The following is a 22849-nucleotide window of genomic DNA, read 5'->3' on the forward strand; positions in this document are numbered from 1 at the left end:
TTTTCAAGCCGACCCTTGGGAGACTGGCCTCTTTTGCGGTGTGCTGCTGGGTGCTTTTGCATTTGTGGGCTGTGGCCTACCTGAGAAACAGGACCTGCTGTTTCAGCTGAGTCTAAAATTGCAGAGCCTGGAGAAAAGACTGCCCCCGACAGAGTTCCTGAGTTACAAAGAGTGAGAACCCAGCGACTCACCCTTGCTTTCTGAAAGCGAAAGCTACCCCGCAGTCAGCCCGCTTCCTTCCCACCTGCCACCTAGTGGTGTCTCGAAGAATTGCACCCTCCTGCTCAGGGCCGAGGGACGACAGGGATCTTGTTACCATTCTGCATTCTTATCTGATCTTCAGAGGGCATTAGCTCTGGAAGGCGCCTTAGAGATCCTCTTAGCCAATCTTCTCGGTTTACAGCTAAGGTAACAGAGACCTAGAAGAGAGGCGTAGAGGCTAATTAATGGTGGAGCCAGGCCTAGAGCCCAAGGCCCCGAGGAGGCCCTTATTTATCCTTCCAGCATGTATTCATTTACTCACTCGGCCACTCAGTCAATATTTCTTTGGTGCCTACTAGGTGCACGGTCCATGCTGGGCAAGGCGCCGAAGCTGGCAGACCTGGTAGCTGCCCTCAAGGAGCTTTTCAAGAAGAACGATGAGCATGGAAACAGGCCATCACAGAAAGTGAGTGCTCTATGGGAGGTAAGCTGAAGGGCCAGGAGGGGCTGTGCCTGCCCGCCAAGGCAGCGAAGGCTTCCCCGAGGGGTGCTCTTGGGGTTGACTTCTGGACGAGTGGTTTCTCCAGCAGGTAAGTCAGGGGCAGGCCCAGGGAGGGGCAGCAAATACATGGTGCACAGGGCAAGCAGAGGTGGTGGTAGGTTCTGGGCGCCTGGTGGAGTTTGGTATTTGTGGTCAGAGCGTAAAGCAGCAGGTGGGTGACAGGACAGCCATGAAGCAGCCTGGCAGCTGGGCCGGGGGCCTCAGATGTCTGCAAAGGCATTGAGGCTAAATGTCCCTGAAGAAAGTTTTCATTAGAGAAAATAACAAAAGCAAGTTTATTCATTTGACAGATCTCTCTGGCCACAGTGAGAGAGGCCCCCTGGAGGAAGCAAGAGAGCCAGCCCGAATGCCAGGGCAGCAGTTCATGCAAGAGAATCAAGGGCAAGGTCTGCCCCAGGCCCGAAGTGCGGGTGGTGAGGGTGTGAGGGAGGAGTGTGGGCGAAAGCCGTGGGCAGCCCTTTTTGCAGTAATAGAGAAGACTCCTGAGTTGCGGTTTGGAAACCCGAGGGAGTGGCGGAACATTCGCCCAAGGAATACAGGAAGGAAAGGGCTGGGGGGAGGGCAGGAGGGAGAGGGTGGAAGAGAAGACGAAATTGGGTATGGACACACCGAAGGGCCAGGCGCTGTGGGGGACAGTTAAGAAATAATCGCCAGCAGGCAGCTGGGCCTGTGCACGCCTCTAGGAAAAGCAATGATGGCCGTACATGCATACTTTCGAGATGAGGTAACAAGCAAATTCATGGCCGTGGATGAAATTGCCCAGGGAATGCGTAAGGTGAGCGGAGAACAGGCTACAGAAGGAGCCTGTCCCGGGTTGGGTTCACCAGAAAGCAATTTCGGAAAGTTTCGTCTGCATATGTTATTAGAGAGTACCCTTGGAATCAACACTCCTGCAGGGGAGTGAGAGGAAGTAGGAGTGGGCAGAGGCAGAAGGAAAAGCCTCCGGTGACCTCATGGGGAGCTCTGGAGTTCACATGGCTGTCAGAGTTGACTGCTTGGGGCCAAAGTGGCTGTATCTTTATTCCCTTGCCTCTATCAGAGAGCCTCCTGCCCCCACCCCCCATCACAGGAAACACCTTGGGGCAAGGCAGCTCTCAGTAGCAGAGGTCATCCCTAAAGGGGTTGACTCTCGAGGGCCCTGTGGTCCAGCAACTGGGCAACAATTCTTTCCTGGAAGGAGGATCTGCCCTTAGGCCCGAGTTATATTTGGGTCCATTTGCTGTCACAGTTGAGCAAGGGCATACCGCATGGCACCCAAGTAGCCCATCTGAGTGTCAGACATTTTCCTCCCTGCCCCTACCTGGTAACAGCAGCCCTATCTCCCCCTTATGATGAGGGTGTTGTTCCCCTGCCAGGACGGTGACTCCTCTTTGTGAGTTGCTGGGCTCTAGACACAAGGAGCCCAAAGTGCCTGGTGGCCGCCATAGCTAATTACTGAGCAGAACTGTTGCTGTGTCCCCTGGACGAAGTGTTCTCCCTTTGGCAAGCAGGACCGCTACTGCTGCAGTCCGTAAGTGCAGCTTGGGGAAGCACACGGCCCTGTTCCGGTGGGGGGAGTGAGGATAAGAGGGGCTGCTCCTGCTTCCACTCTTGGATCCCTGACTTACATGGTCTTCCGCTGGGAGCACAGCACCATATATAGTCCTTTCGTTCAAGCTACACAGAGGATCTGGGGGGATGGTTCTCCATCCTCCTAAATTACCATCTCTGAGCATTTTGGTCTTCGGTGGGCAGCTTGTGGGTGGCACAGATGGTGTGATGTGGCCAGAGGCTCCCATGGCTCTGGGCCCACTCTCCCACCTTTTTGGCCGTCTCACGTGATGTTCCGTGTGATGCCATGCTGGAAGCTCACACACTCTGCAAGAGCCCAGATGATGGCACGAGGGCTCACACCTGGAACGTGGTTCTATTCCATCAGAACCAATTACTGGCCCTTCTGGGTGGAAAGAGCCCCATATCTTGGGGGGTAGCAGTCAGTTCTCCTTGAGGCCTGGTGCCATGGCAGCCTCAGTCTGGGCCTCTGTTGGTAAGGAGGATGTTTGGTGATGGGAGCAGCAAGAACAGCTCTGGTAATGGAATTCCATGCTGTTGACTCCTGCATCACCACCACCTCCGCTACCACGGATCTTTCGTTCTTGGCCATTCATTGTACCAGCCCTGGGGGGGTAGAAGACAGGGGCTAACATCAACCTGTTGAGTCATTCTGTCTACTGGTGTTCTCTGCTGGGTGATAACAGGTGACCCAGTGATCTTCACCCTTGGTGGACACTCTATCCACATGCCTCTTCCCCAGACCTCCCTGTCCTGTCTTCCGTCTTCCAATCTTTCTCCCCAGAGTTTCCTGTTCAGCCCAGCCAATGCCTGGCCCTCTGCCCATGAGTCTATGTGCACTCTAACCTTGGGCTCCTGCTCTGGCCACACGACGTGGCTGACCAGGCGCACTGCCGGAGTAAGGCTCCAGCACAACCGCTGTAGCTGGCGCCCCTGCACGGACCTATCTGAAAACCAAGCTCAGGCTCTTACCTCGTTCGTCGCCCTTTCTGTGGGATCCCCCATACAGCCAGAGGTGCAAACTAAACACAGGGCATTGGTGAAACGGAGGTGACAGCACTGTAGGGCATCAGTGTGATATTCTGTGGGATGTCTGGACAGTCTAGATCTCTTCACGATGTTCTGACAGAGGGTGGGGAGCGAACATGGTCCCGGGCAAAACTCTATGTGAATGTTGTTGTCTATCCCATGGAAATGCAAGCTGTTTCTGCTCCTCTGTTCTGATCGGAATAGAAAAGAATGCGTATCGCAGATCGCCGGCCACATATTATGTCCCTGCGGCCTTACTATACTGCTCTATCAAAGCTACTGCATCCGTGCAGTTGGGACTGCTTCTTGGTTGAGTTTGTTGTAGTCTGTTATCATCTTCCAAAATTCAGCTGGGGAAGTAGAAATATGATGAAGACCACCACCACTACAGCCTCTGGGTCCTTAAGGCTGGCACTAATTTCCACCATCCTCCCCTCGATGCAGTGTTGCTTGGCTGGGGAAGGGGCAGTTTCATGGTTTTCCGCAGAGCTTTCTCCACTATGAGAGCTCTTACTCCACAGGCCAAGGACCCCCTGTGGGGATTGTGCCAGCTTCCAAATATGCCTATCCCAGTTATATATTCAGGGACCAGGTGAATGATCCCAGATTGCTCTGCAGGCCAAATGGACCCTTAACCAGGACACTATGTGTTGTCTGGTTCCTGCACACCCCCATGTTAGCAGGAGGACCATGAAGACACTTCAGGTCTCCGTATCTCAATTCCAACTTGGACTCTTGAGATGTTCAGGTCTTCGTTTTCCCTAGTGTAGTGTTACCTGGGTAAATGACCTTTGGTCTCTTCAGGGAGGGGCTGGATGGTCATACTGTGTATACTTAATATGCTGTTGCAGGGGACCTGGCCATGTCTTTAGTTATTGGGTTCCAGGTCCAGAACCTGAGCCAAAGGACCATAAGATTTTATTGAGGTGACTGCACTCAGCCTCCTGATCGTCCATCCACAGTTTCTTCTGATGCTGTGGGGTGAATCAACTCTTGAAGTCAGCCTCAGCGGAATCCATGGCACTCTGGAGCAAAAACGGCCCCTCACAGTTGTCCTGCACTGGGCCGAAATGGCCTGGCCTCTGTACTGCTGCCTCCATCAGTCACCGAATGTGAGCTGTCCTGGGAAGGGTGTGCAGACTCCAAAGGAGGTGATAGTGGATGACAGTCTGCTAACAGCATTTCCAGCAGCTGGGACAAGTCCTTTCTTGAAGGGGGATGTAGGTGGCACATCTCAGAGCCCACCACAGAGTCTTTGGAGAAGCCACCAAAGTTGACAGTGTGGGGCTCTTGAGGATGTGGAGAAGGATAGGGTCAGAGCACAGGTGGATAGATTAACCTTCGACGAGAGGAGGGGAAACTCAAGGCAATGGGGGGAGGAGAAGGTAGTAAGAATGGATCAAATGAAGATAAGGGTTTGAGTAGAAGGACAAGGTGTAGGGGAAATTAAGCCAGATAATCTCCATTTTCTTTGTAAAATTAGAAGCACCTTATCTGGTGAACTTGAGCTTGGATAGGGTTAGGGCTTGAGGATAATAGTCCTGAGAGTAAATGAGACAGAACACGGTAGTGCACGGTAGTGTTTGAGGGGCAGCTGCTGTTGGGGCCATGCCTGATTGTGACCCTTGCCTGCTGGTCAGGTGGTTTTCCCAGCAGTGCTCAGTACCCAGCTGTAGGAGCAGAGAGGAGTTCACTTCAACCTGTGCTGAGTGGGTGTGGAGGAGGACCGTGAGGCAATATGCTGTTAACTAGTTGCCTCAGTTTCCCCAGACAGTTCTTCTGGATTCTTTAGATATAAATTCTCATTTTAAAAATTGTTTGTTTCCTAGGGGATGAAGCATGAGAGGGTGTTAGGGTTGAGATGTGGTGAGATCATCTGCTCCATTGGTTCCATTTATCAATTTGTTCTTTTACGGGTCTTGTTGTTTTATAAAGGAAATCTTTGTCTAATTAAAGATCACAAAGGTTTTCTCCTATGTTTTCTTCTAGAAGTTTTATAGTTTAAAGTTTTATGTTTAGGTCTATAAACCATTTTGAGTTCGTTTTTGTGTATGACACGAAGTATGAACTAAGATTCCTTAGTAAATAAGGAAATGCAAAGTAAAACCACAATGAGATACCACTACACACTGCTTAGAATGGCTAAAATGAACAAGCTTGACCATACCAAGTAGTTGACGTGGTCCTTGCTGTTTGATGGGGATGGGGAGGACCCAGAACTCCATACACTGATGGGAATGTTATGGTATAATCACTACGGAAAACAGTTCATTAAGTTCTTTAAAAAATTATACATACAGGGGCAACTGGATGGCTCAGTTGGTTAAGTGCCTGACTCATGATTTGGGCTCAGGTCATGATCTCAGGGTCTTGGGATTGAGCCCCACGCTGGGCTCCCCACTCAGTGCAGAGTCTGCTTGTTCTTCTCCCTCTGCTTCTCTCTCCCTCTCTCAGTAAATAAATAAGTAAATAAAATCTTAAAAAAAAAAAAAAAAGAAGAAATTACACATACTACTGCCATATGATATAACTATTCTACTCTTAGGTGTTTATCTACCAGAGATGAAAGCATATGGGTGGCAGCTTCAGTGTAACAGCCCCAAACTGGAAACAGCCCAAATGAACATCAACAGGTGAAAGAATGAACAAACAGTGGTGTGGCCGTGTGACGGAATACCACTCCGCAATAAAAAGAAGTGAACTATTGATACACACAACAATGGATGGATCTCAAAGTAATTATGAGTGAAAAGGCAGGCAAAAAACCTGTACACACTCTACGATTCCATTTATCTAAAACTAGAAAATCCAAACGAATCGGAAGCGACAAAATGCATATTAGTGGTTGGGGGGGAACAGGAGGGTTATAAAGGGGCTCGAGGACACCTCTGGGGTTGGTGGACATGTTCACTATCTTCATCATAGCCATGGTGTCGTGGGATATACTTCAAAACTTCAATTTACACACTTTAAATGTGTAGTTACTGTGCGTCGATTATACCTGAATAAAGCTGTTAAAAGTATTGACCTGAAAGTTAACTTTTGTATTGAGTCATCGATAATTAGCAAATAGAACAAACCTGTAAAAATACTTAACCTTTTACATTTCAATGTTGTCTACTGAGACCTATTAGAGATTTAAAAAGTAGGACTGTGATAGTTCTTTTTTTTTTTTTTTTAAGATTTTATTTATTTATTCGACAGAGATAGAGACAGCCAGTGAGAGAGGGAACACAATCGGGGGGAGTGGGAGAGGAAGAAGCAGGCTCATAGCAGAGGAGCCCGATGCGGGGCTCGATCCCACAAAGCCAGGATCACGCCCTGAGCCGAAGGCAGACGCCCAACCGCTGTGCCACCCAGGCGCCCCGGACTGTGATAGTTCTGACATAAAAAGCAATGGTCTGTTGTAACAGAACCTGACAAAATGGATCCTGCTTGCTTTTACCTCATTCTCTCTTATATTGAAGGCTTCCTTATTTCAGCTCTGTAGTGTCCCAAAGTGACTCAAATTAAAGGGTCCCTTAGCAGGGGTTATAATGGCCACCCTTAACCCTGCTTCCCATACTGACGCCTATGCCTTTCCACTCCTCCGAAAAGTACTTATTCTTATTTCCATTTTGTCCACGAGGAAACAGAGTCTCAGAAAGGTTAAAACTCAGCCCGAGGGCTAGGCTTGGATGTGTTTGCAAACCTCAGGGGGTGAGTCTTAGAGTGCCTCCTGCCAACTTTACTGGTCACAATTTTTGGAGGCTTTCTTGCAATATCGCCGCCTTTCTCAAAGGCTAGCTGCATTCAAGTCTTCCCTGTAGGTACAGGGCTCCTAGGGGAGGAGGATTTTGATAAACCAAACCAAAGACGATGTGATGGGGGGTGGCTGCGCTAAGAGCGCTTAAGAGACTAATTAAAAATCACGACCTGGGAAGAAGACAGTGCAGCTAGTTCCAGCACATCAAGGCTACTTATCAAGCACTAAGGAGGAGAGAGGGAACAAGCGAGGGCGAGCTCGGCCCGGCACCCCTGAACATCCTGAGGTCACCCGCCCTGACGCCGGCCCTGCCCCTGCCGCTGATAACCGCAGGTTTTAAGCAAACCCCAGCTCTGAGAGAGGCCGGAGCCCCGCGGTCTGCGCTCTGACTACCGCTCCAGGGCGAGCAGCCCGGCCCCGCCCACTCCTGGCCCCGCCCCTGTCCCGCGCTAGCCCCTCCTCCTCCCCGGGCCCGCCAGGACCGAAAGTGAAGGCGCGCGCTCGGCCTCTCGGCGCTCGCTTGCTTGGGTCTGGCCCGGCCGGCGACCGCAGCGCAACCAGAGTCTCGGCGCTAGCGGGACTGGGCCCGCCGGGCGGCATGGAGGGGCCGCGGGCCGCCGGCGGCGGGGACGTCTCCTTGCACAACTTCAGCGCGAGGCTGTGGGAGCAGCTTGTCCACTTCCATGTCATGCGGCTGACGGACTCGCTGTTCCTGTGGGTGGGAGCCACGCCGCACCTGCGCAACCTCGCCGTGGCCATGTGCAACCGCTACGTGAGTGCAGGTCCCGGCCGGGGCGAGGGGGCGGGCGGCGAGGGGCCGCGAATGCGGTCCGGGAGGTCCTGAGGGGCCCGGGGCTGGGGTGGGGAGGGAAAGAAGATAGGGGACGCGGCGGGGGAGGCCGAACCGGCGTGGTGGGTGGGGGCCCAAGGGGGCGGGCCGGTGTGGGGGCGGGGGCAGGGATGGAAAGTACCCGAGGGTCCCGGCGCAGGTGGGGGACCAGAAGGGGTTCCGGCCCTCTAGGTGCGCGGGCGTGGCCCTCAGGTCTCTCCTGGGCCCAGGGGGACCTGGGGGCTCCCCGGAACTCTTCCTGTGGTGTCTTAGGGAACCGGGGTCCGGTCCAGACCTGCACCACCCGAGGGGAACGGGGTGCGTTCGGGCCGGCACGTGGGCCCCCAGCTGAGCCCCGCCTCTCTCCTCCTGCACTGCCTTTAAGGCGGGCGCCCCACTGCTGGCTCTTCTAGCCCCTCTCTGTAGTTGGAGTGTTCGTTGGGGCTTCATCGTGGGACCTCTGCTCTCTGGTCACACGCCCGCCCTGGGGGATGGCATTCATCTCTTAGTTTTCATGCCTTCCCTATATTGACCACACCGAATTTTCTTTGTTTCTAATACAGACCTCTTTCCTGAATTTCGGACTCCTATGTTTCCGCCTGAAAGTCTAATAGGCATCTCACACGAGACCTATGTAAGACCGAACTCTTAGCCTCTTCCCACACACTTGCTTCTTTCACAGCCAGCCCATTGCTGTTGTGGAAACTCCATTCAAACTTTTATTACTCTCTCTTCCGCTCTCCACATGGGAGTGTCAGTGAATCTGTAGGCACTGCGGTCTATCAAAACATTGGGGGAATCCAACCAGCCTGTGGGGCGACCTCTTCAGGCGGAGGCCGTTGGCATGGTCTGTGAAAGAATTCACCCAAGGCACAACAAAGGAGACAGAAGGTTATTGAGTGCACCGCAAGGGAGCAGCGGGAAGGACAGCAAGGGAGAGATTGTCTGCAGGAGGCGGTGTTGGGGAACTGTAGTTAAGGGGGAAAGTGAGGAGGTATGGGAACATATGGAATGTTTCTCCTTTTTATGGTACCTGTTTTGGGGTGTAAGTAACCTGTTGGTTAGCTAGGGCTTAGGTGGGTGGCCTAATGGGCCTGTTTGTATTCAGCCAAGAGGCTGGAGGTCACTGTGGGCCCTTCTGTGTACTCAGGTTTCCATTGTTCAAGTTGGTTGCCTCAAAGTGGCCTCTACACACCCATCACCTCCTGTCAGGCCTGCCACCCTGGGCCAAGCCTGCAGCATCTCCTTGGCTCCTTGCCTGATTCCCCCTTTGCTGCCTTTGTTAATTTCTCAGAGCTGCTGTGGCAAAGTGCCACCAGCTGGGTGGCTTAAACCAACTAAGATTAACTCTCTCACAGTTCAGAAGGCCAGAAGTCTGAAGTCAAGGTGTCAGTAGGTCTGGTCCTTCTGGAGGCTCTGAGGGAGGAATCTTCCCATGCCTCTCCCATCTTCTGCTGTTGCTGGCAGTCCTTGGCATTCCTTGGCTTGCAGCTTCATCACTCAGATTTCTGCTTGCAATGTCACTGGCCTTCTTTTCTATGTGTCTCTTTCTCTATGTCTTTTCTTATAAAGACACCAGTCATAATAAATTAAGGGACCACCCTATTCCAATATGACCTCATCTTAAATTACAGCTTAATTACATCTGCAGAGACCCTATTTCTACTAAAAAAAAAAAGTTACATTCACAGGTGCTGGGGGTTAGGATGGACGCTTATCTTTTTGGAGGACACCATTCAGCCCACAACACTGCCTTATGGCCAGTTCTCTACAGGGCAGTAGACAGCAATCAGATATTGTCATTCCTCTGCTCCAGACCTTTCAAGAGGTACACTCAGAGCGCAGTTCAGAGACTTTACAGTAACCCTTTGGGCTCTGTTACCTGGTAGAGCTCCCCTGCTCCCGCTTCCCTCCTTGCCCACTCACGGGCCTCTTGGCTACTGTAGCACGTTGGCGTGTCCCCACGTTTTGCTCCTTCTGCAGTTTATCATCAGGATCCATAGTGGTGGTGGTGGTGTGGTGAGGTTTGTCTGTTTTATGAGTCTTTGTAACCTTAGTGCCTGACAAGCTACTCATTAAATTGTTGAATGAATGAATGAGGCCCCCCTCCGGGAACTCCAGGTTTCCTAGGGAGGGCTACCAGTAACCTACAGCCTGGCAGGCAGTAAGGATTGTAATCTCTTGAGGGGACCTGGGGGTGGTAGGAAATCAGAGGCATGAGCCATCAGGCAAGACCTGGGCAAAGCTTTGGGAAGGAGACAGCCTCTGAATGGGACTCCTGGATATCTTCACACAGTATCTCTATTCTGCCCTTTGCCTTCTTGCTCTTCTTTTCCTGGGCAGGTTTTCTTTTATTTCTTTTCTGGTGGGTACCGGCAGCTGGGCCTTTGGGCAGGTGGCAGTTTCTTCTTTCACTGGAGGAGAGGTAAAGGGCCTGCACGGCCACGGGGTTATGGGTGGGGCTGTGTGTTTGGAGGCTGTGGTGCCTTGGAGCCACCTCACCTTCCCTTCTTTCTGTCCTAGTCCTTAGGCTGTCATCATAGACAGTGGGTAAGGCTCTGGGTTACATGGGGCCCAGCACTGCTCATTGGTAAGACCAGGCATTGCTTCCTTAAATCAGTTTCAAGATTCCTCCTGTGGGCTGCTTTGGTGCACTTCGGCAGTCTGACCATGTGGTAGTCATAGCTCTTAGTAGGCTATATTTTCTCAACTGGAAGCTCACACTCCACCAAGATCAGGCAGGAAAAGGAAAAGGGGCCACTCTCAGTTACCAGACCTGTTAGAAGCTCAGTCCTATTCCTTGGCCACGTTGTATACTTGTACGTTGTCTTCCAGAGAGCACCCACTCTCCAGCTAGAAAGAAGAGGTGTAGACCATAGCTTAAAGCAGGAAACACAAGATTCCTGTGGCACAGGGCTTGATGAGCCATGGCTTAGGGGCTGGCCTGCCTTCTCCTTTTGTAACCAAGCCTTATTGGAACATAGCTCTGCGCGCCATTCAGTAGTGTCTGTCACAGCTTTTGTATTTTGATGGCAGTCACACGGTCAAAACTGGACCTTGTAGGGGCGCCTGGGTGGCACAGCAGTTAAGCATCTGCCTTCGGCTCAGGGCCTGATCCCGGCGTTATGGGATCCAGCCCCACATCAGGCTCCTCCGCTATGAGCCTGCTTCTTCCTCTCCCACTCCCCCTGCCTGTGTTCCCTCTCTCGCTGGCTGTCTCTATCTCTGTCGAATAAATAAATAAAATCTTTAAAAAAAAAAAAAAACTGGACCTTGTAGTCCATAAAAACCAAACGATTTATCCTCTGGCCCTTCCTAGAAAAAGGTTTTTGGCCCATGCGTGGAGGGTGGCACCAAAGGGTCTGTGAAGTCTCCCCCTCGTCCCTTCCCCCTCAGCGCCCCCCACATGTAAGACAAGACTGTATAGGAACAAAACCATGCCACTGTGCTGCTCTTCCAGCTGGCCGGCCTTGTGTCACATGGTCTGTTCGTGGCACTGACAGGCTTTAGAACAAGGATGATATAGGGGCCTTATGTGCTCAGGTGAGTTAGGACCTGTTGGGCCCACTTGGAGTGGACAGTGTTGTTCCAGCCTGTCTGAGCACGTGTGTGCCTGGGAGGCCAGCTGGGCATAGTATGGTTTTGGAAATAATGAAGTACTAAGGGTAACAATATGCGGTTTTTAGTTTTGTTTTTGGTGGGAAACGATCACCTTAAGGTAGATTTTCTGTTTCTAAAGGTTTAACTGTAAATACTGTTAGCATACGGCTGAATATTGAACTTGAAACGTGTAAACAGTAAACGTTAATTGCGTTCATGTTTTTGTTATCTTTTCAACAAAAAAGCTTGCAGTAAATGCTTTCATTCTTATCCTGTGTTTTTTGATCATCTCTTATAGACCTGAACAAGTTCTTTCTCGTTTTGAAGTGACTTTGAACCACTAGGAGACAAGGAGCAGTCTCTGATCTGTGCCCTGCTCACAGTATCTGGCACATAGTAGGTGTTTATTCAGTTTACCTGTCTCTACCTAGACAGTGTGGGGGAGGGGTGCCCACCCCAGAGCCTCTGGTGGCACAAGCTTGTTCCTCTAAAAATCTTGCCTCCTGGTGGGGAGGAGTTAAGATGGTGGAGGCATATTGGCTTGTTTTGTGCTGCGAACACAGCTAGTTATCAAATCATTCTGAACACCCAAGAAATCAATCTGAGGTCTGAGAGAGCAAAAACTACAAGTCTACCGGTAGAAAAGCGACCACCTTTCGGAAGGTAGGAGGTGTGGAGAGTTGACTTGGGGAGATATAACTGTGGGTACAGAGGTGGGAGGGAGCCTGCTTATGGAGGTTACCACAAAGTATTTAAGCAGCGGAGTGCAAAATCTGAACTTTTAGCAGTCCGCTACTGTGGGTCACGTCCCTGGCTAAAAGGTGCTCAGGTGGTGAAGCAGGGCAGAGTGCCAGGAGTGACAGGGTGGTCTGAGGATTCCCTGGGTTGCAGGAAGAATGGGTGGCGCCAAGGTGCTGTGTTGTTCCTTGGCAGAGGAGTGGGGATGCTGGCTAAGAGCAGCAGGTCTTGGTTCCGGCTTTCTGCTGTTTCGCTAAACACTGCAGAACTGCTGTGAGGTGGTGAGACTGCTTTCCTGGGATGGGCAGCAGACGGCAAAAGTGCTGGGAGACCCTCGCCCAGAGAAACAGTGTGGGTCCATGCCTTGGGAGTTCCTAAAGTTTGGAGTTTTGAAACTAAGTTATATGCCTGAGATAAAAAAGCCTGGGTACAGGCAGGGTGAATGCAGGGTTCTGATGGAAACTGGGAACATGAGAGGTGATTGATTGCTCTTCCGTGAGGGCTCAGTGAAGAGTGGGGGTGAGAACTTTCAGCTCCAGGGCTAGTGTGTGGGTCGCCGCCATATTCATCCTGCCCATCAGCTCAGAAAGTCTTCAGGGAGCAAAACGCACCACCTAATGGAGGATGGTCTGCTTATACTGCCCTGCTCCCCTGTGCCCCGGCAGCCCATTTCCACTAGGGCAAGCCACCTGATAATCAGCCCAACAGGCCCCTACCTGCAAAAGACCAGCACAAACAACTGGCTGGTACCAAGTCTACTAACCGTAGAGTGCTGCAAAGTTTCAGCTCTAGGGGAAATAGGATCTAGCTTCCTTTTTACTTTCGTTCTTTATTTTTTTTTTTTATTATTCATTTATTTTCTTTTTTCCATTCCTTTTCTTCTTATTTTTTAACTTATATATTTTAATGTATTTTTTATTTTTTTGTTTATTTTCATTTTATTTTATTTATTCATTTGAAAATTTTTGGATCTAGATTCTTTTAACAAACAGACCAGAACACACCCAAGGTCTACTTTTTTTGGTATTTTTTCTTTGTTTTTTTGTTTTTTTCTTTGTTTTTTTCTGTCTTTGTTTTTTGTTTTTTGTTTTTTTTCTGGACAAAATGACAAGATGCAGAAGTTTACCTCTGAAGAAAGAACAAGTAGAACTCACGGCCAGGGATTTAATCGATACAGATAGAAGTAAGATGTCTGAGCTAGAATTTAAAACAGTAATCATAAGGATACAGCTAGGCTTGAAAAAAGCATAAAAGACATAAGAGAATCCCTTATTGCAGAGATAAAAGAACTAAAATCTAGTCAGGTCCAAATTAAAAATGCTATAACCAAGATGCGATCCTAAGTGGAAACCATAAAAACGAGATGTACGAAGTAGAGGAGCAAATCAGTGATATAGAAGATAAAATTATGGAAAATAATGAGGCTGAAAAGAAGAGGGAAAGAAAGGTAATGGATCACAAACATGGACTTAGGGGAATTAGTGACTTATTAAAATGTAATAACATTCATATCATGGGAGTCCCAGAGGGTGAAGAGAGAGAAAAAGAGGTAGAAGGTTTATTTGAACAAATTACAGCTGAAATTCCCTAAACTGGGGTAGAACACAAACATCAAAATCCAAAAGCACAGAGAACTCCCAATAAATTCAGCAGAAGCTGACCATCAACAAGGCTTATCGTAGTTAAACTCATGAAATACGTGGACAAGGAAAGAAACCAGCAAGGGGAAAAAAGTCCGTAACTTACAAAGGAAAACGTCAGATTCACAGCAGATCTGCCCACAGAAACTTGGCAGGCCAGAAAGGAGTGGTAGGATATCTTCAGCATGCTGAATGGGAAAAATATGCAGCCTAGAATTCTTTATCCAGCAAAGCTGTCATTCAGAATAGGATAGATAAAGAGTTTCCCATACAAACAAAAACTAAAGGAGTTCATGACCCCTGAACCAGCCCTGCAAGAAGTTTTAAGGGGGACTCTTCAAGTGGAAGAAAAAAGACCAAAAGCAACAAAGACTAGAAGGGACTGGAGAATATCACCAGAAACACCCAACTCTACAGGTAACACAGTGGCACCAAATTCATATCTTTCAGTAATCACTCTGAATGTAAATGGACTAAATGCTCCAATCAAAAGACATAAGGTGTGAGAATGGATAAAAAACAAAAACAAGATCCATCTGTCTGTTGCCTACAAGACACTCATTTTAAACCTAAAGATACCTGCAGATTGAAAGTGAGGAGATGGAGAACCATCAGTCGTGCTAATGGACATCAAAAGAAAGCCAGGGTAGCCATACTTACAATAGAAAAACTAGATTTTAAAACAAAGACTATAATGAGATAAAAAGGGCATTATATCATAATTAAGGGTCTATCCATCAACAAGATCTAACAATTGTAAATATTTATGCCCCCAACTTGGGAGTGCCCAAATATACAGATCAATTAATAATAAAACTAAACTCATTGATAATAATAGCAGGGGACTTTAACATCCCATTCACAGCAATGGGCAGATCATCTAAGCAGAAAATCAACAAGGAAACTGGTTTTGAATGACGCACTGGACCAGATGGACTTAACGGATATATTCAGAACATTTCATCCTAAAGCAGCAGAACACACATTTTTTTTTTGAGTGCACATGGAATATTCTCCAGAATAGATCACGTACTGGGTCAGCCCTCGATAAGCACAAAAAAGATTGAGATCATACCATGCGTATTTTCAGACCACAACTCTATGAAACTTGAAGGCAGCCACAAGAAAAAATTCGGAAAAACCTCAAATACATGGAGTCGAAAGAGCATCCTACTAAAGAATGAATGGGTTAACCAGAAAATTAAAGAAGAAATTAAAAAAATATATGGAAGCAAATGAAAATCAAAACACGACAATCCAAAACCTTTGGGATGCAGCAAAGGCAGTCTTAACAGGGACGTGTATTGCAATACAGGGCTACCTCAAGAAGCAAGAAAAGTCTTAAATACACAACTTAACCTTATACCTAAAGGACCTAGAAGAGGAACAGCAAATAAAGCCTAAAGCCAGTAGAAGGGAAATAATAAAGATTAGAGCAGAAATAAATGATATAGAAACAAAACTCCGCCGGTAGAACGGATTAACAAAAGAGCCTGTTCTTTGAAAGAATTAATAAAATTGGTAAACCCCTAGCCAGACTTATCAAAAAAAGAGAAAGGACCCAAAGAGATAAGGTCACAAATGAAAGAGGAGAGGTCACAACCAACACCATGGAAATACAAACAATTATAAGAGAATACTATGAAAAATTATATGCCAGTGAACTGGGCAATCTGGAAGAAATGGACAATTTCCTAGAAACTTACTACCAAAACCGAAACAGAAAGAAATAGAAAATTTGAACAGACCCATAACCAGCAAAGAAATGAAGTCAGCAATAAAGTCTCCCAACAAACAAAAGTCCTGGGCCAGGTGGCTTCCCAGGGGAATTTTACCAAACACTTAAGAGTTAATATGTGTTCTTCTCCGATTGTTCCAAAAAATAGAAATGGAAACTTCCGAACTCATTCTACAAAGCTAGCATTACCTTGATTCCAAAACCAGACAAACACCCCACTAAAAAGAATTACAGGCCAATATCCTTGATAAACATGGATGCAAAAATTCCCGAGAAAATACTAGCAAATTAAATTCAACGCTACGTTAACTGAATTATTCACCATGATCAAGTGGGATTTATTCTTGGGCTGCAGGGGTGGTTTAGTATTTGCAAATCAATCAACATGATACACCACATTAATTAAAGAAAGGATAAGAACCTGTCAAAGGATAAGATCCTGTCAATGATGCAGAAGAAGTATTTGACAAAATACAGCGTTCGTTCTTGATAAAAACCCTCAACAAAGTAGGCATAGATGGAACATACCTTAATATTATAAAGGCCATATACGAAGGATCCACAGTTGATATCCTCAAAAGGGAAAAACTGAGAGCCTTTCCCTACGGTCAGGAACAAGACAAGGGTGTTCACTCTGTTATAGTACTGGAAGTCTTAGCCTCAGCAATCAAACAACAAAAAGAAATTAAAGGCATCCAAACCAGCAAGGAAGAAGTCAAATTCTGACCATTTGCAGACGATGTGATACTCTATGGAGAAAATGCGAAAGACTCCACCTAAAATTGCTAGAACTGATACGTGAATTCAGCAAAGTTGCAGGATATAAAATCAATGTGGAGAAATCTGTTGAATTTCTAAACACCAGTGACAGAGCAGCAGCAAAACAAATCAAGGGGTCGATCCCATTTACAATTGCACCAAAATAAGATACCCAGGAATAAACCTAACTTAAAGAGGTAAAAGATCTGTACTCTGGAAACTATAGAACACTTTTGAAAGAAATTGAAGAGGACACAAAGAAATGGAAAAGCGTTCCATACTCATGGATTAGAAGAACCCACATTGTTAAAATGTCTATACTATCCAAAGCAATCTACACATTTAATGCAATCCCTATCAAAATACCACCAGCATTTTTCACAGAGCTAGAACTAACAATCCTAAAATTTGTATGGAACCACAAAAGACCCCGAATAGCCAAAGCAATCCTGAAAAAGAAAAAGAAAACAAGGCATCACAATTCCAGTCTTCAAGCTCTTTACAAAGCTGTAGTTCATCAAGACAGTATGGTACTGGGACAAAACAGACACATAGATCAATGGAACAGAATAGAGACCCCAGAAATGGACTCACAACTATATGGTCAACTAATATTCAACAAAGCAAGAAAGAATATCCAATGGAAAAGAGACAGTGTCTTCAGCAAATGGTGTTGGGCAAACTGGACAGCAATATGCAGAAGAATGAAACTGGACCACTTCCTTACATCATACACAAAAGTAAATTCAAAGTGGATGAAAGGCCTAAATGTGAGACAGGAATCCATCAGCATCCTAGAGGAGAGCACAGGCAGCAACCTCCTTGACCTCAGCTGTAAGCAACTTCTTACTAGACACACTGCTGGAGACAAGTGAAACAAAAATAAAAATGAATTTATGGGACTTTATCAAGATAAAAAGTTTCTTTTTGCTGCACAGCAAAAGAAACAATCAAAACTAAAAGGCAGCCTATGGAATGGGAGAAGATACTTGCAAACAACATATCTGATAAAGGGTTAGTATCCAGGATCTATAAAGAACTCCTCAAACTCAACACCCCAAAACCAAATAATCCAGTTAAGAAATGGGCAGAAGACACGAATAGACATTTTTCCAAAGAAGACATCCAGATGGCTAAGAGACACATGAAAACATGCTCAACATCACTCATTGACAGGGAAATACAAATCAAAACCACGATGAGATACCACCTCACACCTGTCGGAATGCCTAAAATTAACAACAGAGGAAACGACAGATGTTGGTGAGGATGTAGAGAGAGGGGAACACTCGTGCACTGTCGGTGGGAATGCAGACTGGTGCAGCCACTCTGGAAAACAGTACGGAGGTTCCTCAAAAAGTTAAAAACAGAACTACCCCGTGACCCAGCAATTATACTACTAGAGGTACTACTAGCAATACAGATTCGAAGGGGGTACGTGCCCCCCGATGTTTATTGCAGCGTTATTAACAATAGCCAAACTATGGACTGATGAATGGATAAAGAAGATGTGGTACATACATACAATGGGATATTACTTAGCCATCAAAAGAATGAAATCTTGCCATTTGCAATGACGTGGATGGAACTAGAGTGAAATAAGTCAGAGAAAGGCAGATACCATAGGTGAAATTTATGAAAGAAAACAGATGAACATACCTTATGGGAAGGGGAGAAGGAGAGAGGAAACAAACCATAAGAAACTCTTAAGGACAGAGAACAAACAGGGCTGCTGGAGGGAGTTGGCAGGGGATGGGCGAGATGGGTGAAGGGCATTAAGGAGGGCACTTGCTGTGGTGAGCGCTAGATATTGTATGCAAGTGATGAATCACTAAATTCTACTCCTGAAACCAATATCGCACTGTATGTTAACTAAAATCTAAATTAAGTAAATAAATAAATAAAATTAAATTTTTAAAAAAGGCAAAAAAAAAATCTTGACTCTGTACTGAGTGCTATTTCTTTTAGAAGGCTAGTATTTTGATAAAAGAAGAATTTTGGCCATATTATAAGTTAGCGAGTTTTTTTTCTTTCAAGCTAGCAATTTTAATGGTAAAGGAGATTACTTCCATAGAAATTGGTGGTCAGATTTCTTCTGTGTTTCAGAAGGGCCACATTTATTTCTTTAGTTTTACTGCTTCTTATCTGAAATGAGGATTGGTCAAAACATATCCTGACGTGTCTGTTTTTGTTATTTGGACACTGATGGCTGGTGCCCTTTTGCAAAGTCATGGGGCCCTCGTTGACCTTGAAGAGCTCAGACACCTTCAGGGGAGTGGAGCTGTGTGTTCTCCTACAGGCCCAGACAAGGAGATAGGCATCCTGCCTTCTGGGCTCATGGCTAACTTGGGGGCAAGAGGGACCCGGAGGCACTTGGCACCCAGACTCTGTGATTAGCTGTCTTCCTGCTGTGCCCTTAATGATCTTGTTTGCTTTCCTCTTGGTTGTAATGTGGCCCTTCAGCATGCTTCGGAGTTTCCAACACTAAAACAAGCCTTTTATGTAACATAAGTCTTAGAACTTGCTAGCGCACTGATGCCAGCTTCCGTGACTGCTCTTCATCTGTGCCAGCTGTCTGACCTCAGATGCAGTGGAGGGTCAGCCTACCCTGTCGTCCACGCAGACGCCAGAGTTTCCTTCGCTCGGTAAATGTGTCTAACCTCCCAGAATCTTCCGCTGCCACCCTTGGGAAGAATCCGAAGCCACAGAAGCTTGGCTGATGGAAAAGCAGCATCGTGTTCTTTGTTTTCCTTTTAGGATTCCATCCCCGTGTCTACCTCCCTCCTCGGAGACACTTCTGACACGACCTCCACTGGCCTTGCGCAGCGCTTGGGTACGTACCGCGGCTGGGGCTGCAGAAGCAGCACATGGGGACCTCGCTGTTAAATGGAACCATGAGGCCAGGCGCTAGAACGAACGCATCCTTATACTGAGAGAGAAGCACAGACCTTTGTATGTTGGTTTTTCTTTAAGGAGGGCTAGGCCATGCCCATGTCCCTGACTGTCTCAGCCAGCATGTTCCCGCGGGGCTCCCATGTCTTGCCTTGGCTGCTGTCCTGGCGGGTGAGTGACAAGGTGACTTAGTTCCCTCCTGTAAGCGCGTTACCTCCTCGTGGGAGGAGAGAGTGAGTGATGCCCACAGTACCCATCAGGCAGTGGGTCGGGGTCGCCTCCTGGACCATCCTTCACTCTCCATGTGTGCAGAGCTGGCGAGAGGGGAGACTGGCCTGACCGGAGTGTGGCGTCGAGGGTGGTAAGCAGGAACGTGAGGTTGAAGGCTCCACCCTCTCCTGCGCCTGGAACATACATCCTGTAAAAAGCTAGGTAGTTCAGGTCAGGACGGCTGTGCCCTGCTCCTGCCAGTGTGCAGGGCGCCCGGGGACGTGGGACAGCGGGGCAGACTCTTTCTCCTCGGTATTCGTGTGCACCAGTGTCCCTGCTAGTGCCCTGGACGCACCGGGCGCTGGGGGTGGAGGCGAAGGAGGCCCGGCCTCTGATGTTGAGGATGATAGTTGAGTGGTGCCGACAGTTCTGTCAACCTGATCCCTGCTCAGTGGTGTTTATATGCCAGTCACTCTGGGAAGCCCCCGTGTGACCAGCATGGCTGCACGGTGGATGGGGAGCAGGGGAGTAGTGGACAGGGTGACGGTGGGTCGTTCTAGACCTGTCGCTCTGGCTTCCCTGCATGCGGAGGGCAGAGACCACGTGGGCGGCTGTGGTGTTACAGGAACATCCACTGTACTTTTTCTTTAGCCCAAAGTTAGAGAAACCTGGCTGGTAACTAGTGTTACCCAACTAGTTACCCAACTAGTAAGTTACTTTGGTAGCTTCTTATTAGGAAGTAATTTTAAATTTACAGAAAATTTGCCTCAAAATTTACAGGGAGTTCCTGCTTAGCCTTCACCCGGGTTCCCAGGTATCATTCCCTATGTGGATGTTGGTATTTTTTCCTGAACCATGTAAAAGTAAGTTGAAGACGAGACGCCCCTTTGTTCCTACGTACGTCCCTGTGCGTCGGCCAGTGTTGAAGGGCTGACATACTGTGTCATGCCCTGCCTGGTCCGGGGGGACACGGGCGTGCTCATGTGTGTGGAGCCCTGATCGCCCCAGGGCAGGAGACGGATTCTGCCGGAGAAGGCTGGTGGGAGCTTGTTTTCTGTGCCATGAATAAATCGTTTATGCCAATAAAGTGAAATGGGCTCAGGGAGTCCTTGCAGGGGAAGCCTAGTAGCACTTTGTATGCAACAAACTATTTTGTTTGTTTTTTATTTTCTTAGTTTCATGCAAATGATGTTTTTTTTAAATTCTTGTTTGGTTTACATCAATTTATAATCTGTATAAATTGAAACAGAACATAGACAAAAAAATATGTCCTCACCAATTATTAAATTCAGATATTAATGAAGGGTTGTCTCGCATCTGTGTCAGCAAAACCTGGCAGCCCTTAGCTATTGCCCAGCAAGGACAGGCACACGGAAAAGCCTGGAAAAGTCAGTGGTATGATGTGGCGGCAGGCCGTGCCAAAGGGATGCTGATGCCCGGGTGCTGGGATCTTGAAGAAGCCGTCCAGCACTGCCCTGTCCTGTGCTGGTCCCCTCGAGCTTCGGTCTGGACCCTGCAGCTGAAAATGCGTTACTTGTCTGGAGGGGTAATGGGGAGAGAGAGGCATCCTGAAAGAGTATCTTCTATGGAGGGTGAAGGGAAGTGGGAAAAGAGAAGATCTAGTGGGTTCCGAGTAACCCCAGAAACACTGGAGGGCTTTGGTGTGCATGGGGCACCCTTACTTCGCGGCAGCCCAGAGGGCAGAGGTGGGCCTGCTGGGTGGACGGTGCAGGCGGGCACAGTTTTACTCCCTGTGAGGTCCTTCTTAGCAAGTAGAGTGATTGGAATCAGAGTGGCCTCTACTTGGGGCCAAGGAATTTCCTGCCACTGAATGACAGTAGGTTGGCAGGCTGTGACTGGACAGGTACTAGCCTCCCCATCCTCACCTCACATATGACAGGGCTGGCATGGCATGTCTGTGGGCTGGGGGGGTGCCTCTGTGGGGAGTAGGAGTTCGCACTTGCCCTGTGTGTGCGGTGAGGCTGAGGGAGGAGGCCCAGCGAGGGCGTGGGGGGTATTGAACTGGTTTAAGGCTTACTGCCCGCAGGGTGTTCCAGATTCTGGGCGTGGCACTGGGCGCGGTTCTTGCAGTTGGAGCCGTGCACCTCAGCTCTTACTGGTTCTGTAGAAAGGGCTAGCACATATCTTCAGCGTCACATTGGAAGTCCTGCGTTTGCGTGTATGTGCACACGCGTAGTCATGTACGTGCGTGCGCGTGTTATCTAAACAAATGTGCAGACACGTGGGAGTATCTCTGGGAAGGGAGCAGGATTGTTAGAGAGGGTGGTACTGACGGAGAACTTAAATATTTTAATTACTTTAATATTATCTGTATTTTCAAAAAGTAAAAAAAAAAAAGCAAACCAACTTTTTACGTAGAACAGCGGCTCAACCGTTAGGGCTTGGATCCCCTGGAGCGCTTGTGAACGTAGCTCTCGGGCCCCACCCGCTGCCTCTCTGGCTCAGTGGGTCTGGGCTGGCGTCTGAGAATCTGCGTCTCTGCCAAGTTCCCAGGTATCACTGCTGACCAGGGCCACCCTTGCGGAACCCGCGCTGTGGACAGTGGGAGGGGGTCTGCGTGACCGTAGTCTGCATTTGCAGCCGCTGCCGTGAGGAGCATTATAAATTAGAACCTTTTGTCCCTACAGCCCCATTCTCTTTTCCCAGGCCCGGCTCCGCTGTCAGGTACGTGCGAGGCGCACAGTCTCCAGGCATTTCAGTCACGTCTGTGCCCATGTGTTTTCTCTTTTTAGCCAGGAAGACCAACAAACAGGTGTTTGTCAGCTATAACCTTCAAAACACAGACAGTAACTTCGCATTACTGGTAGAAAACAGGATCAAGGAAGAAATGGAGGCTTTTCCGGAAAAGTTCTAGCAGAGTGGCAAAAGTGAGGATTTATAACTTATGTGCAATATACATTTAAATAAATGGATTGAATTTCACTGTTTGTCAGTAGGTTAATGTGTTTACATTTGGTTTTTATTTTATTTTATTTTATTATTTTTTAAAGATTTTATTTATTCGACAGAGATAGAGACAGCCGGCGAGAGAGGGAACACAAGCAGGGGGAGTGGGAGAGGAAGAAGCAGGCTCATAGCGGAGGAGCCTGATGTGGGGCTCGATCCCATAACGCCGGGATCACGCCCTGAGCCGAAGGCAGACACTTAACCGCTGTGCCACCCAGGCGCCCCTACATTTGGTTTTTAAATCTTAATCTGACTTCCCTTCTTCCGCTCACCAGAGTGTGGGCCGAAAAGCTGCAATCCATCAGCCTGGGGAAGGAGAAGAGCAAAACAGCAGTCAAGTGCGCGTGTGGCCGCTCCGTAATAGGGACCGGGTTAAAGTGGGATTTTG

At 48.1% G+C, this 22849-nt stretch overlaps 1 protein-coding gene across 3 annotated transcripts; it reads left to right on the forward strand.

Moving 5' to 3' along the window:
* The first annotated feature begins 277 nt into the window (after positions 1-277).
* On the forward strand, positions 278-22437 carry PSMG4 (proteasome assembly chaperone 4). Of its 3 annotated transcripts, XM_040645009.1 has the most exons (5): positions 278-408; positions 561-667; positions 19150-19225; positions 19366-19455; positions 22248-22437. In XM_040645009.1, exons 2-5 carry the CDS (start codon positions 572-574, stop codon positions 22367-22369), a joined length of 384 nt encoding a protein of 127 aa, XP_040500943.1. In that variant the 5' UTR covers positions 278-408; positions 561-571; the 3' UTR covers positions 22370-22437. The 3 variants fall into 3 exon arrangements, with proteins under 3 accessions (XP_040500943.1, XP_040500942.1, XP_040500944.1); XM_040645008.1 differs by lacking the exons at positions 278-408; positions 561-667 and adding an exon at positions 7599-7860; XM_040645010.1 differs by lacking the exons at positions 278-408; positions 561-667; positions 19366-19455 and adding an exon at positions 7606-7860.
* The last annotated feature ends 412 nt before the right edge of the window (positions 22438-22849 follow it).

The sequence above is a fragment of the Ursus maritimus genome, unplaced genomic scaffold (genome assembly GCF_017311325.1).
Source record: "Ursus maritimus isolate PB19 unplaced genomic scaffold, ASM1731132v1 scaffold_30, whole genome shotgun sequence".
Taxonomy (NCBI): domain Eukaryota; kingdom Metazoa; phylum Chordata; class Mammalia; order Carnivora; family Ursidae; genus Ursus; species Ursus maritimus.